The sequence below is a fragment of the Haematobia irritans genome, chromosome 3, assembly GCF_050003625.1.
Source record: "Haematobia irritans isolate KBUSLIRL chromosome 3, ASM5000362v1, whole genome shotgun sequence".
In the NCBI taxonomy this organism is placed as follows: domain Eukaryota; kingdom Metazoa; phylum Arthropoda; class Insecta; order Diptera; family Muscidae; genus Haematobia; species Haematobia irritans.
In genome coordinates, this window is record NC_134399.1 from 72,150,212 (window position 1) to 72,165,194 (window position 14,983).

At 33.3% G+C, this 14,983-nt stretch overlaps 1 protein-coding gene across 1 annotated transcript; it reads right to left on the reverse strand.

The window, feature by feature from the left end:
- Positions 1 to 6,541: 6,541 nt before the first annotated feature.
- On the reverse strand, positions 6,542 to 7,210 carry LOC142230982 (uncharacterized). The gene is made up of 3 exons (XM_075301601.1): positions 7,142 to 7,210; positions 6,767 to 7,084; positions 6,542 to 6,703 (listed from the first exon to the last, which is right to left on the reverse strand). Exons 1-3 carry the CDS (start codon positions 7,208 to 7,210, stop codon positions 6,542 to 6,544), a joined length of 549 nt encoding a protein of 182 aa, XP_075157716.1.
- Between the last annotated feature and the right edge of the window lie 7,773 nt (positions 7,211 to 14,983).

Here is a 14,983-nt window from a genome sequence, read left to right on the forward strand (position 1 = left end):
TATGATAAGGCCAAAAATTTGATATGCTTAAGTCTAAATATTATTTAATTTGAAGAGGATAGACATTCGGAACCAAGAGAATAGACATTTGAAAAACAAACAGCATATGTTCTCGCCTTGAGAGCAGCATTTTATGCATGTGTGGACATGTGTTTTGTTTATCATTTTGGCATTATGGGCACAATTTTTTTCTTGGTTCGTTAAAAGAAATCAGGGGTCTTCATAAAAATAACGAAAGGGCACTATACTCTTTTTAGAGTTGGGACAGTAAAATGAAATAAGGAGGAAATAGTGAAAAGTTACAGAGTAAAATGTATAAAAACAAAGTTTAGTTCCTCTTTATTAATAAGTAGTCCACGAGGAGTTGACGGACCTTCAAATATAAAAGCGGGCATTAAGTTCGAGCTAAAACAATTTAAAAAGTTTATTTTCTTTAAAATGAATTATTAAAGAAAAATAAAAGGCATTTTAGAGCGATGGTGTTAAATAATAGTAAAAACTGTTCACGCCTAAATAAATTTATGTTTATATTATAAAATTATTTATGTATGTTTATACTCGACTCCACGTTCTTCTTTTGTTAAAGTTTTTGAATTCCTTCGAAATTTAAAAATTTTGTGCCAAAAACAGTTTTTTGTTACAAAATTGTTATTTTTGCAATAAAAAAAAAATAATATTTTATCCAAAAATCAGTCAATTTCGTTTATATCAAGCACTGTTACTGACTATAAATCTTTAATAACCCATATTTCGAAGTTTTATTACAAAAATTTAATAAAGTATAAATATAAATATAAATATAAATATAAATATAAATATAAATATAAATATAAATGTGTAAATTAAAAAAAAAGTGTTCGGTCGGAGCAGGGATTGAACCCACGACCCATTGCATGCAAGGCAGACATGCTAACCACTGCTCCATTTGGCAAACAAATGTATGTTTCTGTTAAATAATGTTATGTTTGCATGGGCTCGTGGGCGCTTCAAACTATGCTATATAAATGTAACTTATAACGATAATTATCTACTGGATAGTGTGTTGGCTTACAAACTGTATGGTCCTCGGTTCGATTCTTCGTGCAGGCGAAAGGTAAAATTTAAATAATTTATAAAAGTGAATAATTTCTTCAACATTATTTGTATTACAGAAAAAGGTGCCAAGAACTAAAATATTTCGTGGAAGTGAAAATTACGAGTATGTTAGGCAATGAGCACAATCGTCTTTGGGAAAAATTCTTCCAAGCATATGATATTTTTGGGCTCAAAATGCTTCCAAACATATAATATGTTCACATAAACCAAACATATTAATGTTTCGGCAGTATCCAATAATATATGTGCTTCCTGCAAAATATGTTTGGAACATATGTTAAAGAAGCGATTTTTTTGAGGGTGTATGAATGTGAGCTAAAGAGAACATGTGGTTAAATCGTATGGATACTGCATCAATTGCCTGGCGCATACCCACTCCGAAGGATCATGCTTCCCAAGAAAAGTATGTAGAATTTGCCATGAGAAGCATCATACACTAATCCATGTTCGTCCTAGACTCCAAAGTAAAAGAACACGGTATCCGAAGAATAACTCCACAAAATCTGCCTCCCAAAAACGATCTCTCCGAAAGAGTGGGGGCTTTCGCCAAGCCATCCTCCGGTCCAGTTTCTAAAAATCCAAAGGAAGGCATTTCAAAATCACCGAGGGCATCCACTTCTAAAACTTCTCTATCCGCATTAATGAAACAGAACTCCGTCATACTCTTGCCTACAATCCTTGTTAAAATTATCTGTAAAGAGCACACCAATGTAATTCGATGCCTCTTAGATTCGGGTGAACGATCCAGTTATATATGCTCAAAAGTTGTCAAAAAACTTGGTTTGACGACTCTAACTTTAGACGAAGAATCCATTTGTCCTCTCATCCTAATATCTGTGCACGATCCAAATGTAAAAATTCCGCCAATCCTTAAAAGGAACAGTCGTGTTTCAATATCAACATCACGCAGAACCATATCCACTTCTCTCCTGAAAAATTTCCATAATGTAGTCTTAACAAATTCCAAATTCTACCATCCTGACCTAATCGACGTCGTCATTGGGGTTGATATATATGCCAAAATTATAAGCGACGGTATACTCCATCGAAAGGGCCTTCCAACTGCCAAGAACACGGTTTTTGGGTGGGTACTATATGGTCTGTGTTCCGAATGAGACCTACTGGTTATTATCATCATAGATACACTAATCATATCTACCAGATATATTCATCGTATTTCATAGATACACTACTATGCACTGTCTCAATAACAAAGAAAAAATGTGAACTAATCATTGATATTTTATTATATACATAATATCATTATTAAATATTTTTAGTCAATAACCCTTAAGAATAAATAATATTTTACTTTGAATAAATTGACACAATTGTAGTTCTCATGTAATTTAAGCCCGAATTTAATAATTGCCCTCATTTCTTTTTGTTTTATGGTTTATCCTATGAAATCCTACACTGTTAGAAAAATATGTTTTTCATATGTTCCGATATAAACAAAATGTGTTTCGGGCACGATTTTAAACCACAATATATTTAAGTGCGAACATGTAATTTTCCTAAACTAACACTAAATATTTGGGACATCTATGTTAATATGTTAGAATATATTATGTTTGGGGCATGAATGTTTCATAAAAATCATATGTGTGAATACAAACATATATAAATTTACAAATTTCAACTAAACATACATATGTTGTGATATTTTATTCAAAGCGATAGAGAGAGTATAGAGAGAAATAGAGATGAAAACCGGGAGAGTTGACGAAAGATATCAATATAACACAGCAAAAGAGTCAAAAGAGAACAATTTCTGTGAAACCGCTTGTATGTTGTTTCGGAAAACTGTTTTATGATAAGGCCAAAAATTTGATATGTTTAAGTCTAAATATTATTTAATTTGAATAAAGAGAATATACATTCTGAACCAAGAGAATAGACATTTGAAAAACAAACAGCTTATGTTTTCGCCTTGAGAGCAGCATTTTATGTATGTGTGGACATGTGTTTTGTCATTTTGGCATTATTTTTTTCTTGGTTCGTTAAAAGAAATCAGGGGTCTTCATAAAAATAACGAAAGCGCACTATACTCTTTTTAGAGTTGGGACGGTAAAATGAAATAAGGAGGAAATAGTGAAAAATTACACAGTAAAATGTAAAAAAACAAAGTTTAGTTTCTCTTTATTAAAAAGTAGTCCACGAGGAGTTGACGGACACCATCAAATATAAAAGCGGGCATTAAGTTCGAGTTTTGCAGCTAAAACAATTTAAAAAGTTTATTTTCTTTAAAATGAATTATTAAAGAAAAATAAAAGGAATTTTAGAGCGATGGTGTTAAATGCTAGTAAAAAACTGTTCACTCCTAAATAAATTTATGTTTATATTATAAAATTATGTATGTATGTTTATACTCGACTCCACGTTCTTCTTTTGTTAGTTTTTGAATTCCTTCCAAATTTTAAAGTTTTGTACAAAAACAGTTTTTTATTACAAGATTGTTATTTTTGCAATAAAAAATAATATTTATCCAAAAATCATTCAATTTCATTTATATCAAACACTGTTACTGACTATAAATCTTTAATAACGCACATTTCGATGTTTCATTTAAAAAAATTAATATAGTATAAATATAAATGTGTAAATTAAAAAAAAAAAAAAAAAACAAAAAACAAAAAAATGTTCGGTCGGAGCAGGGATTGAACCCACGACCCTTTGCATGCAAGGCAGACATGCTAACCACTGCTCCACGTGGCAAACAAATGTATGTTTCTGTTAAATAATGATATGTTTGCATGGGCTCGTGGGCGCTGCAAACTATGCTATATAAATGTAACTTAAAACGATAATTATCTACTGGTGACTATAACAGCTACGTAGCCCAGTGGATAGTGTGTTGGCTTACAAACTGTATGGTCCTCGGTTCGATTCTCCGTGCAGGCGAAAGGTAAAATTTAAAAAATTTATAAAAGTGAATAATTTCTTCAACATTATTTGTATTACAGAGAAAGGTGCCAATAACTAAAAAATTTCGTGCAAGTGAAAATTACGAGTATGTTAGGGAATGAGCACAATCGTGTTTGGGAAAAATTCTTCCAAGCATATAATATTTTTGGCTCAAAATGCTTCCAAACATATAATATGTTCACATAAAACAAACATATTAATGTTTCGGCAGTATGCAATAATATATGTGCTTCCTGCAAAATATGTTTGGAACATATGTTAAAGAAGCGATTTTTTTTGAGGGTGTAGAATTCTCAAATAAAATGTAAATAATTCCCAACTACCAATTAAAATTTAAATCGATGCTCTAAAAGATGATAGCCACTTTTTCTTAACGAAAGCGTTCAAGCCGAAGATACTATATTCCGATCTTAATTTCATCTCAAGAACGAATAAATCCACGAATAGTCTTTCCATTCTAATAAATTTGTGTTTTCTTTCCATTTCTTAATCCTCACTTGATCTTGGCTTTATGATTAAATAAACACTTTTTGGAGAAACAAAGTCAACCATTTCTTTGTTGTTGGCTCACAGAGGAATTTCATTTCGGCTCCAATCCTATTACGCTCTCTTTTCATCTAATCAATGGTTGTTATAAATCCTGAAGCTGATCTACTCTTCTATGGCCCCATTTCAACTTAAACCGCACACTAGATATGCTAATGTTCTCGAGACGTCAGATATCACTCCTGATATCTGCTCTAACGGGTCGCTGCCTGATAGGCGATTTTGCAAAAACTATTGGCGCGAAGTATAATGACTATTGTATGAGCTGTCATGATGCGGAGGAAAAAGAATCAATTAAACACCTCTTGTGTGAGTGTCCTGCATTTTGTGTAAAACGCAAGCAACTTTTAGGAGCATATAGCTTCAGATTACTGGCGGATCTGGAAAACGTTAACTTAAGCAGTCTTCTAATCTTTTTGGAACAATCTGGTTGGTTCAACAAAGAAAAATAATCAAGAAGGTTCAGCGGTTAAAACTAGAAGTGACCATATGTAATAGGTACACTGTTATAAAAATATGTTTTTCATATGTTCCCATATAAACAAAATGTGTTTCGGGCAGAATTTTTTCAACACAATATATTTAAGTGTAAAAATGTAATGTTCCTAAACTAGCATTAAATGTTTGGACCACACATGTTAATATGTTAGAATATATTATGTTTGGGACATGAATGTTTCATAAAAATAATATATGTGAAAGTAAACATATATACATTTACAAATTTCGAGTAAACATATATATCTTGTGATATTTTATTCAGAGAGAGTGTATAGAGAAAGAAATATTTATACAGACAGACAGACGGACATCGCTAAATCGACTCAGAATTTAATTCTAAGCCGATCGGTATACTAAAAGAAAGGTCTATGGCCACTATTTCTTGGCGTTACATACAAATGCACAAACTTATTATACCCTGTACCACAGTAGTGGTGAAGGGTATAAAAACAGTGGAAAATATATAAAAATTACAAAGGGATTTTCATAAAAAAATAACCAAAGGACACGTTACTCTTTTTAGAGTTGGGACAGTAAAATGAAAAAAGGGGGAAACAGTGAAAAATTAAACGATAAAATCTATAAAAACAAAGTTTAGTTCCTCTTTATTAATAATAGTCCAAGAAGAGTTGACGGACACTGTCAAAAATAAAAGCATGGTCCTCGGTTCGATTCTCCGTCCAGGCGAAAGGTAAAATTTAATAAAATAATAAAATTGAATAATTTCTTCAACATTGTTTATATTACAGAAAAGGCGCTAAGAACTAAAAAATCTCATGGATGCGATAAAGATGTGAGGAAATATGCAATTAGGCGGAAATATTTTTTTTTTTTGAGGGCAATCTTCTTTAGGAGAAAATCCTTCCAAACATATAATATTTTTGGGCTCAAAATGCTTTCAAACACACAATATGTTCACACATATCAAATATAATATTGTTTCGGCAATATCCAATAATATATGTGCTTCCTGCAAAATATGTTTGGAACATATGTTAGAGAAGCGATTTTTTTTGAGGGTGTACTTTTAGTTAATGTGGTATCACAATGGACTGAATAGTCTAAATGAGCCTGAATCTTAATCGGGCTGCCACTTTAACCTAACCTAACCTACTCTTCATAGGTAGAATCTTTAAATTTATCTTCTGGAAGCGTACTGGAGAATATCTTTCATAAAATCCCCCTGAAATTCTATATATATTATCAAGTAACTCGCTACAACGAAGACTTTTCAAAGGAATGTATTTGATTCATGGTGTTGGGTATTCAAGAATCGGCCCGACCAAATTTACTGGTATATATACGAAATCGATATTTTCTGCGGTGCAATAAAAACAACTTTATTTTTATATCCCAAATATTTCCAACTAGAACATCTATTAATATTTGTAAATTATAACTTATAAATATATTGATTTTGGGTTACCAAGGGAACTACGCCTTTTACATAGATTGGACATCGATTAAGAGCTCATTGATCGTCAATTTTACTAACACTACCTTTAATTCGTATGTTAATTTCTCGTACATTGTTTGGCTTTAATTGTATATCGTATTGAAAATTTCCTTTGGGAAAAAATGGAGGATAACTTTCATCATTTATCGTATAATTCTTAATTGAGTAGATCACGTCCTGTTCGATAGAGTATTAATTATTAATTAGTGCAAAAGGCCATTGATAATACCATGAACGTACCTTCAAAAATGGACACTTGCGTGGAAAATTAGAAGTTCTACGGAGTTCCTGAGCGACTATACTTAGAAAATTATTATGTTTCGCATTCAAAAATCTACAAATATCAATTTGGGTTTCCATCACCTTCATGGAACGGGTAGATTTCGTTATATAGAGATTTAATGATAATTTAGATGGCATTTCTTCAATATCTTGGCTAAATGATACATCAAGGTCGCCTATTCGTTTATTTGTAATGTTGTAATTTAAACATTTTAGAAATGTTATCTCGGCAGAAACATTGTGTGTGATTTCAAGCAATTCAATTCTAAAATCTCGCTATGTAATAAAAATGATAGGAATTAAGTGAATTAGTTATTGCAAGTATTTTATTACCTTGGCTGATACTATCGTTGCAGTCGTTAGACCAATGGCAAGGATCAATAACAAGGATTTAGAAGACATTTTTTTTACTTTATTTTAACTTGGAAGTTCACAGAAGCAGGCTTCACTAACTTATGATAAACAAATGCAAACAAAGGTTATGTTTTAAACCATTGTCATAGTATAATAATCGAAAATTTGTCACAATTTAGGATAAAAGTTTAATGACTCTTTATTTTTAAAAGCTTAAAATTTAATGGCTGTTTATTTTTAAAAGTTTGTCTAATAATCCATATTATCTGCCTAATGACAATGAGTAACCAATGAATTGTCATTGCTAAGGGCCAATCTATGAATAAATCTAAAAAATATTTGTAACCAATTTAAGCCCATGATTATGTGCTGTCAACGTTACCGATGAGTTTTTCTATTACTTCGGCTAGTTGTAATAATTCGAAAGTAATTTAAGAAATTGATTTGTTTTTGCGTGCTGTTTCGACGAAAGATAGACAAGTAGGAGGTCACGATCTCCACACGGGAAAACATGATTTTGTGATTCAATCACGAAATTGATTGATCCAATTAATATTTTAATTCCACTTGCTACAATCACGAAAATGATTATATCAATCAAAAAATTAATTAAAAATAAATAATATATTTAATTAAGAAACTAATTGATTTCTTCGGGCACTTTTTTTATTATTTAAATTGCTTCAATTAAAAATTTAATTGATTTTAGTCCAAAAATACAATTAATTATGTAATTGGGTATTGTGTTATTGTTTATTTAACAGGTTGGCTGATAAGCCCCCGGTCTAACAAAGAAAAACATATTTTTTTGTCAAAATTAGTTTTTATTATTCAACATAGTTCCCTTCAAGAGCGATACAACGATTATAACGACCTTCCAATTTTTTTATTTATTTTTTATTTATTTATTTATTTATTTATTTATTTATTTCTATATTTATTATAATTAAAATTACAATAAATAAAATCCAATTTTTTTATACCATTTTGGTAGTACTCCTTCGGTTTTGCCTCAAAATAGGCCTCCGTTTCGGCTATCACCTCTTCATTACAGCCAAATTTTTTCCCTGCGAGCATCCTTTTGCACTGTTAGAAAAATATGTTTTTCATATGTTCCGATATAAACAAAATGTGTTTCGGGCACAATTTTTAAACACAATATATTTAAGTGCAAACATGTAATGTTCCTAAACTAACACAAAATGTTTGGGACACATATGTTAATATGTTAGAATATATTATGTTTGGGGCATGAATGTTTCATAAAAATAATATGTGTGAATGTATACATATATAAATTTACAAATTTCGAGTAAACATATATATGTTGTGATACTTTATTCAGAGAGCGACAGAGAGAGAGAGTTAGTATAGAGAAAGAAATAGAGATGGAAACCAGGAGGGTTGAATAAAAAGATATCAACATAACACAGCGAGAATGAAATGAGAGCAATTTCTGTGAAACCGCTTGTATGTAGTTTCGGAAAACTGTTTCATGATAAGGCCAAAAATGTAATATGCTTAAGTCTAAATATTATTTAATTTTAATATTAGAATGAGTATTCGGAATAAAGATAATAGACATTCGGAGCCAAGACAATAGACATTTGAAAAAAACAGCATATTTGTATTACAGAAAAAGATGCGTAGAACTCAAAAATTTCGTGGAAGTGAAAATTATCTGAGGAAATGAGCACAATCTTCTTTGAGGAATTCTTCCAAGCATATACTATTTTTGGATTCAAAATGCTTCCAAACATATAATATGCTCACATAAAACAAACAAATTAATGTTTCGGCCATAAGTGTAGGAAGGCGTCTGGGGAGGGGGCTTAGACCCCCCCAGAAAAATTTTAGCCCCTTCCCCCAGAATTTGAAAACCTATTTACATTTTTATAAAAATTAAAAAAGTATATACTCGTACTACGCACAAAGTTCCACTAAAGACTTTCATGCACAATCGAATTACTTGGGTTGTGGTAGAAGTCAGATATTTATTTAATTAAGCTGTGGTTGAACTTATGATTTAGTTGAATAAAAAATAGTAGTTTAGTTGAATAAAAACTATTCTTTCATAAATTAATATCTTAGTAATGCTGCATAAAAGCGTCGCCAAAAAAGGAAAAGTGAAAATGTCCTTTTTGGGTCTGGAAGTGGTACAAAATTGGCGGAGAAGCGATGAATGTAATATGAACTTGTCATAGAACGAATGTCCACCGTTTCAACAGCCGTTGCAATGAATTTGTTTGCATTTGAATAATTTGTACCATTTTATATATTCTTACTCTTTTTTTAACTATTTGAAAAAAGAAAACAAAAAACTACGCATTAAAATATAAAAAAATGAAGTAAAACAAGTATATACGGCCGTAAGTTCGGCCAGGCCGAAGCTTATGTACCCTCCATCATGGATTGCGTAGAAACTTCTTCTAAACACTGCCATCCACAATCGAATTACTTAAGTTGCGGTAACGCTTGCATCTTAAAACCTCCTAACACCATCTTCTAAATTGTATGACAAAATTTTCTATAGAAAGAAAATTTTGACAAAAATTTCTACAGAAATAAAATTTTAACAAAATTTTCTATAGAAATAAACTTATGACAAAATTTTCCATAGAAATAAAATCTTGGTAGATTAGTTTTGGCTCGAGTGGCAACCATGATTATGAACCGAATAAAATTTGAACAAAATTTTCTATAGAAATAAAATTTTGACAAAATTTTCTATAGAAATAAAATTTTGACAATGATGAAAATTTTATTATGAACCGAATAATATTTTAACAAAATTTTCTCTTGAAATAAAAGTTTGACAAAATCTTCTATAGAAATAAAATTTTGACAAAATTTTCTATAGAAAAAAATTTTGGTAGATTATTTTTGGCTCTAGTGGCAACCATGATTATGGACCGATATGGACCAATTTTTGTGTGATTGGACCAATTTTGGTATGTTTGTTAGCGACCATATACTAACACCACGTTCCTAATTTGAACCGGATCGGATGAATTTTGCTCCTCCAAGAGACTCCGGAGGTCAAATCTGCAGAACGCTTTATATGGGGGCTATATATAATTATGGACCGATATGGACCAATTCTGGCACGGTTGTTAAAGATCATATACTAACACCATGTTCCAAATTACAACCGGATTGGATGAAATTTGATTCTCTTGGAGACTTCGCAAGCCAAATCTGGGGATCGTTTTATATGGGGGCTATATATAATTATGAACCGATGTGGACCAATTTTTGCATGGTTGTTAGAGACCATATACCAATAACATGTACCAAATTTCAGGCGGATCGGATGAAATTTGCTTCTCTTTGGTGCTCCGCAATCCAAATCTGGGGATCGGTTTATATGGGCGCTTTATATAATTATGGACCGATGTGGACCAATTTTTGCATGGTTGTTAGAGATCAATACCAATACCATGTACCAAATTTCAGCCGGATCGGATGCAATTTGCTTCTCTTTGAGGCTTTGCAAGCCAAATCTGGAGATCGGTTTATATGGGGGCTATATATAATTATGGACCGATGTGGACCAATTTTTGCATGGTTGTTAGAGACCATATACCAACACCATATACCAAATTTCAGCCGGATCGGATGAAATATGCTTCAGTTAGAGGCTCTACAAGCCAAATCTATGGATCGGTTTATATGGGGGCTATATATAATTAAGGACCGATATGGACCAATTTTTGCATGGTTTTTAGAGACCATATACCAACATCATGTACCAAATTTCAGCCGGATCGGATGAAATTTACTTCTCTTTTAGGCTCCGCAAGCCAAATCTGGGGATCGGTTTATATGGGGGCTATATATAATTATGGACCGATGTGGACCAATTTTTGCACGGTTATTAGAGACCATATAGCAACACCATGTACCAAATTTCAGCCGGATCGGATGAAATATGCTTCTCTTAGAGGCTCCAAAAGCCAAATCTGGGGATCGGTTTATATGGGGGCTATATATAATTATGGACCGATATGGACCAATTTTCGCATGGTTGTTAGAGACCATATACAAACATCATGTACCAAATTTCAGCCGGATCGGATGAAATTTGCTTCTCTTTTAGGCTCCGCAAGCCAAATCTGGGGATCGGTTTATATGGGCGGTATATATAATTATGGACCGATGTGGACCAATTTTTGCATGGTTGGTAGAGACCATATACTAACTGCATGTACCAAATTTCAGCCGAATCGGATGAAATTTGCTTCTTTTAGAGCAATCGCAAGCCAAATTTGGGGGTCCGTTAATATGGGGGCTATACGTAAAAGTGGACCGATATGGACCAATTTTTGCATGGTTGTTAGAGACCATATACCAACACCATATACCAAATTTCAGCCGGATCGGATGAAATGTGCTTCTGTTAGAGGCTCTACAAGCCAAATCTGAGGGTCCCTTTATATGGGGGCTATACGTAAAAGTGGACCGATATGGCCTATTTTCAATACCATCCGACCTACATCGATAACAACTACTTGTGCCAAGTTTCAAGTCGATAGCTTGTTTCGTTCGGAAGTTAGCGTGATTTCAACAGACGGACGGACGGACGGACGGACGGACATGCTTAGATCGACTCAGAATTTCACCACGACCCAGAATATATATACTTTATGGGGTCTTAGAGCAATATTTCGATGTGTTACAAACGGAATGACAAAGTTAATATACCCCCATCCTATGATGGAGGGTATAAAAACTTCCTGTGTAGTTAAAATAGTTAACTTCTTTGTGAAGACATTCTTGGAAGTGCTTTTAAAGTTGTGCCTTTAGAACAACTCCCAATTTTTTGCTGGGAAAAGTGTGGAACTACCCTACGGGAAATGGATCAACCACAGAACTGGTACAGGACTAGTCCCTGGTGTGTATGGACCAGTCCCAGTTCTGATCAAAACGTATGGAAGGGACCGTCCACTTTAACATGGGTTTGTCATTGACGGAGTAAACTTACATTTTAGGACGCGTCTTGGACTCATCCCAAAGGACACGTCCTGGGACAATTTAGCAGGAGCAACCCATAAACAAGTCCTCAGAAACCAGTCTCGGACAAACTCTTAGAAATCCCTTTCAATTTGGGCTCCTAATCGAACCCGAAATGAAAAAAAAAAACTTTTGAAATATGTCGAACAAAAGGTTATTCTGATAATTTTATTTCACTAAATGTGAAAATTGCAACTGGAGCAAAGGTACCAGTTCTGTGATAGGTCCATCAGTGGCAATTTGCACCAATTTCCCGTAGGGTACTTTTAGTTGCATTATTATAAATTGATTGTCGAGTTATTTTTATGTCTATTTTTTATTCAATTTTATGAAATAAAACATTAGTTGAACCTATAAGTTCAGTCTATAAAGTTTTAGCTAGGGGGGCTATAGCCCCCCCTAGGAAAATTGTCTGGCTACGCTAATGGTTTCGGCAGTATCCAATAATATATGTGCTTCCTGCACAATATGTTTGGAACATATGTTAGAGAAGCGATTTTTTTTTTTGAGGGTGTGAGGTCTGAGAACAAGAAAAAGTCGCTGGGGGCCAGATCTGGAGAATACGGTGGATGGGGAAGCAATTCGAAGCCCAATTCATGAATTTTTGCCATCGTTCTCAATGACGTGCGTTGTCTTGGTGGAACAACACATTTTTCTTTTTTTTTCATATGTGAAAAAAACGCAATATAATAGTCACTATTGATGGCTTTTCCCTTCTCAAGATAATCGATAAAAATTATTCCATGCGCATCCCAAAAACAGAGGCCATTACTTTGCCAGCGGACTTTTGAGTCTTTCCACGCTTCGGGGACGGTTCACCGATTGCTGTCCACTCAGCCGACTGTCGATTGGACTCAGGAGTGTAGTGATGGAGCCATGTTTCATCCATTGTCATATATCGACGGAAAAACTCGGGTGTATTACGAGTTAACGATTTTGCACAGAGCTTCCGCATATCCAAATATTGATGAATGATATGACCAACACGTTCCTTTGATATCTTTAAGGCCTCTGCTATCTCGATCAACTTCATTTTACGATCATTCAAAATCATTTTGTGGATTTTTTTGATGTTTTCGTCGGTAACCACCTCTTTCGGGCGTCCACTGCGTTCACCGTCCTACGTGCTCATTTCACCACGCTTGCATACCAATCAATTATTGTTGATTTCCCTGGGACAAAGTCCGGAAACTCATTATCAAGCCAAATTTTTTCTTCCACCGTATTTTACCCCTTCAGAAAACAGTATTTTATCAAAACACGAAATTCATTTTTGCCCATTTTTTACACAATAATAAAAGTTGCTTCACAAAAGACGCTCTATCTCACAAACTAATTGACTTACAGACGTCAAATTTTGACACGAATCATTTGAAGGTTGGTACTATATAAAATAATATGCATCTACTACTAGCGACGCCATCCATGTGTCAGACCGGGGACTTATCAGCCTACCTGTTAAAATTTGGTATGCGAAGTTGGTATATGCCCCTAACTGTAGGGTCGCTTGTAGCCAGGCATCACATAGTTCTTTTTTTTTTTGGTTTTTTGCAACATCATTTAAGGCACTAGTATTTTGAGACAAAAATAAACTGATATAAAGTAGAATAAAATAAAATAAAATAAAATAAAATAAAATAAAATAAAAGCAGAATAAAATGAGATGAAATGAAATAAAGTGCAATAAGATAAAACATAATAAAATGAAGTATAATACAATAAAATAGAATAAAATAAAATACAATAGAATAAAGTTAAATAAAATAAAATGATTTAGAGTAGGAATTGAACCCAGACGTTCAGCGTCGTACTCGGAGGTTCTACCCACTGACCCAACTTAAGCCTGAAGGCTTGCTTGGCTAATATTGCTGCGGTCGCTTCAGTTGGCAATGCTTGTTTTGGTTATAGAAATGGTGTAAAGCAATAGGTATGCTAGAATACTTGTTATTTTCCGAGTGGTTGAACTTGTATTTTGTTTTTATATTTTCATACGACATTTTCGAAATAGCTGCGAATTTCCAATTTTTTTTGGAAAATCCAGACTTTCCATCGATTCGTACTCTATATATAGGACAGAATTAAGAGCAGTCGTCAGTTTTATCTCGTCACGGACAACTTTGGGCAGCGTAGTGGTACAATTATTTTTTTCTGTGAATATCCTTTTTATATTTCATATTGTAAGTATGGATTTATTAGAGGAAGATTGTTGCAGTTTCTCTTTTTTTAAGTGGATTATTTTTAATCACTAGGACGAGATAAAGCGAAGGATTTGCCTGAATTTTCCCTGTATTTCTGTGCCCAAATTTTTGAGGAAATATTTTTCTGGATTTTTGGCTTTGAATTTTGTCTGGTCACTGCGGAAAATATTCATCCTTTTCTGTCGAAGAAAGTCCTTTTTCTCCACGTGAATTTTTACGAGTTTTGTGGATTTTCAATTTGGTTGCACCAGGAGCACAGAAACCTGAAAACCCTAATTTTTTTTTTTTGCATGTCTGATGAAGAAAAGGTAATTTCATAGCTGTGTTTGTTCGTTTGAGACATTTGAACTTATTTTTGGAAACCCTTTGCTTTATAGGTATCCCATTGCGCTGTAGGGACCTTTGGGCATATCCGAATAATTTTTACTCTACATGGGTACGGGCAACCCTCATCGATAAACCCGCAACCACATTCAATTCCATCTCATCGTTTGCTATACGACTTTGGAACACCTTATGTTGGTGGAAGACCGCATTTTTGCAGGCGTAAATTGGCAGTAAATAGTGTCCTGTATACAAGTTTTATTAAACTTTAGATTTTTTTAAATTC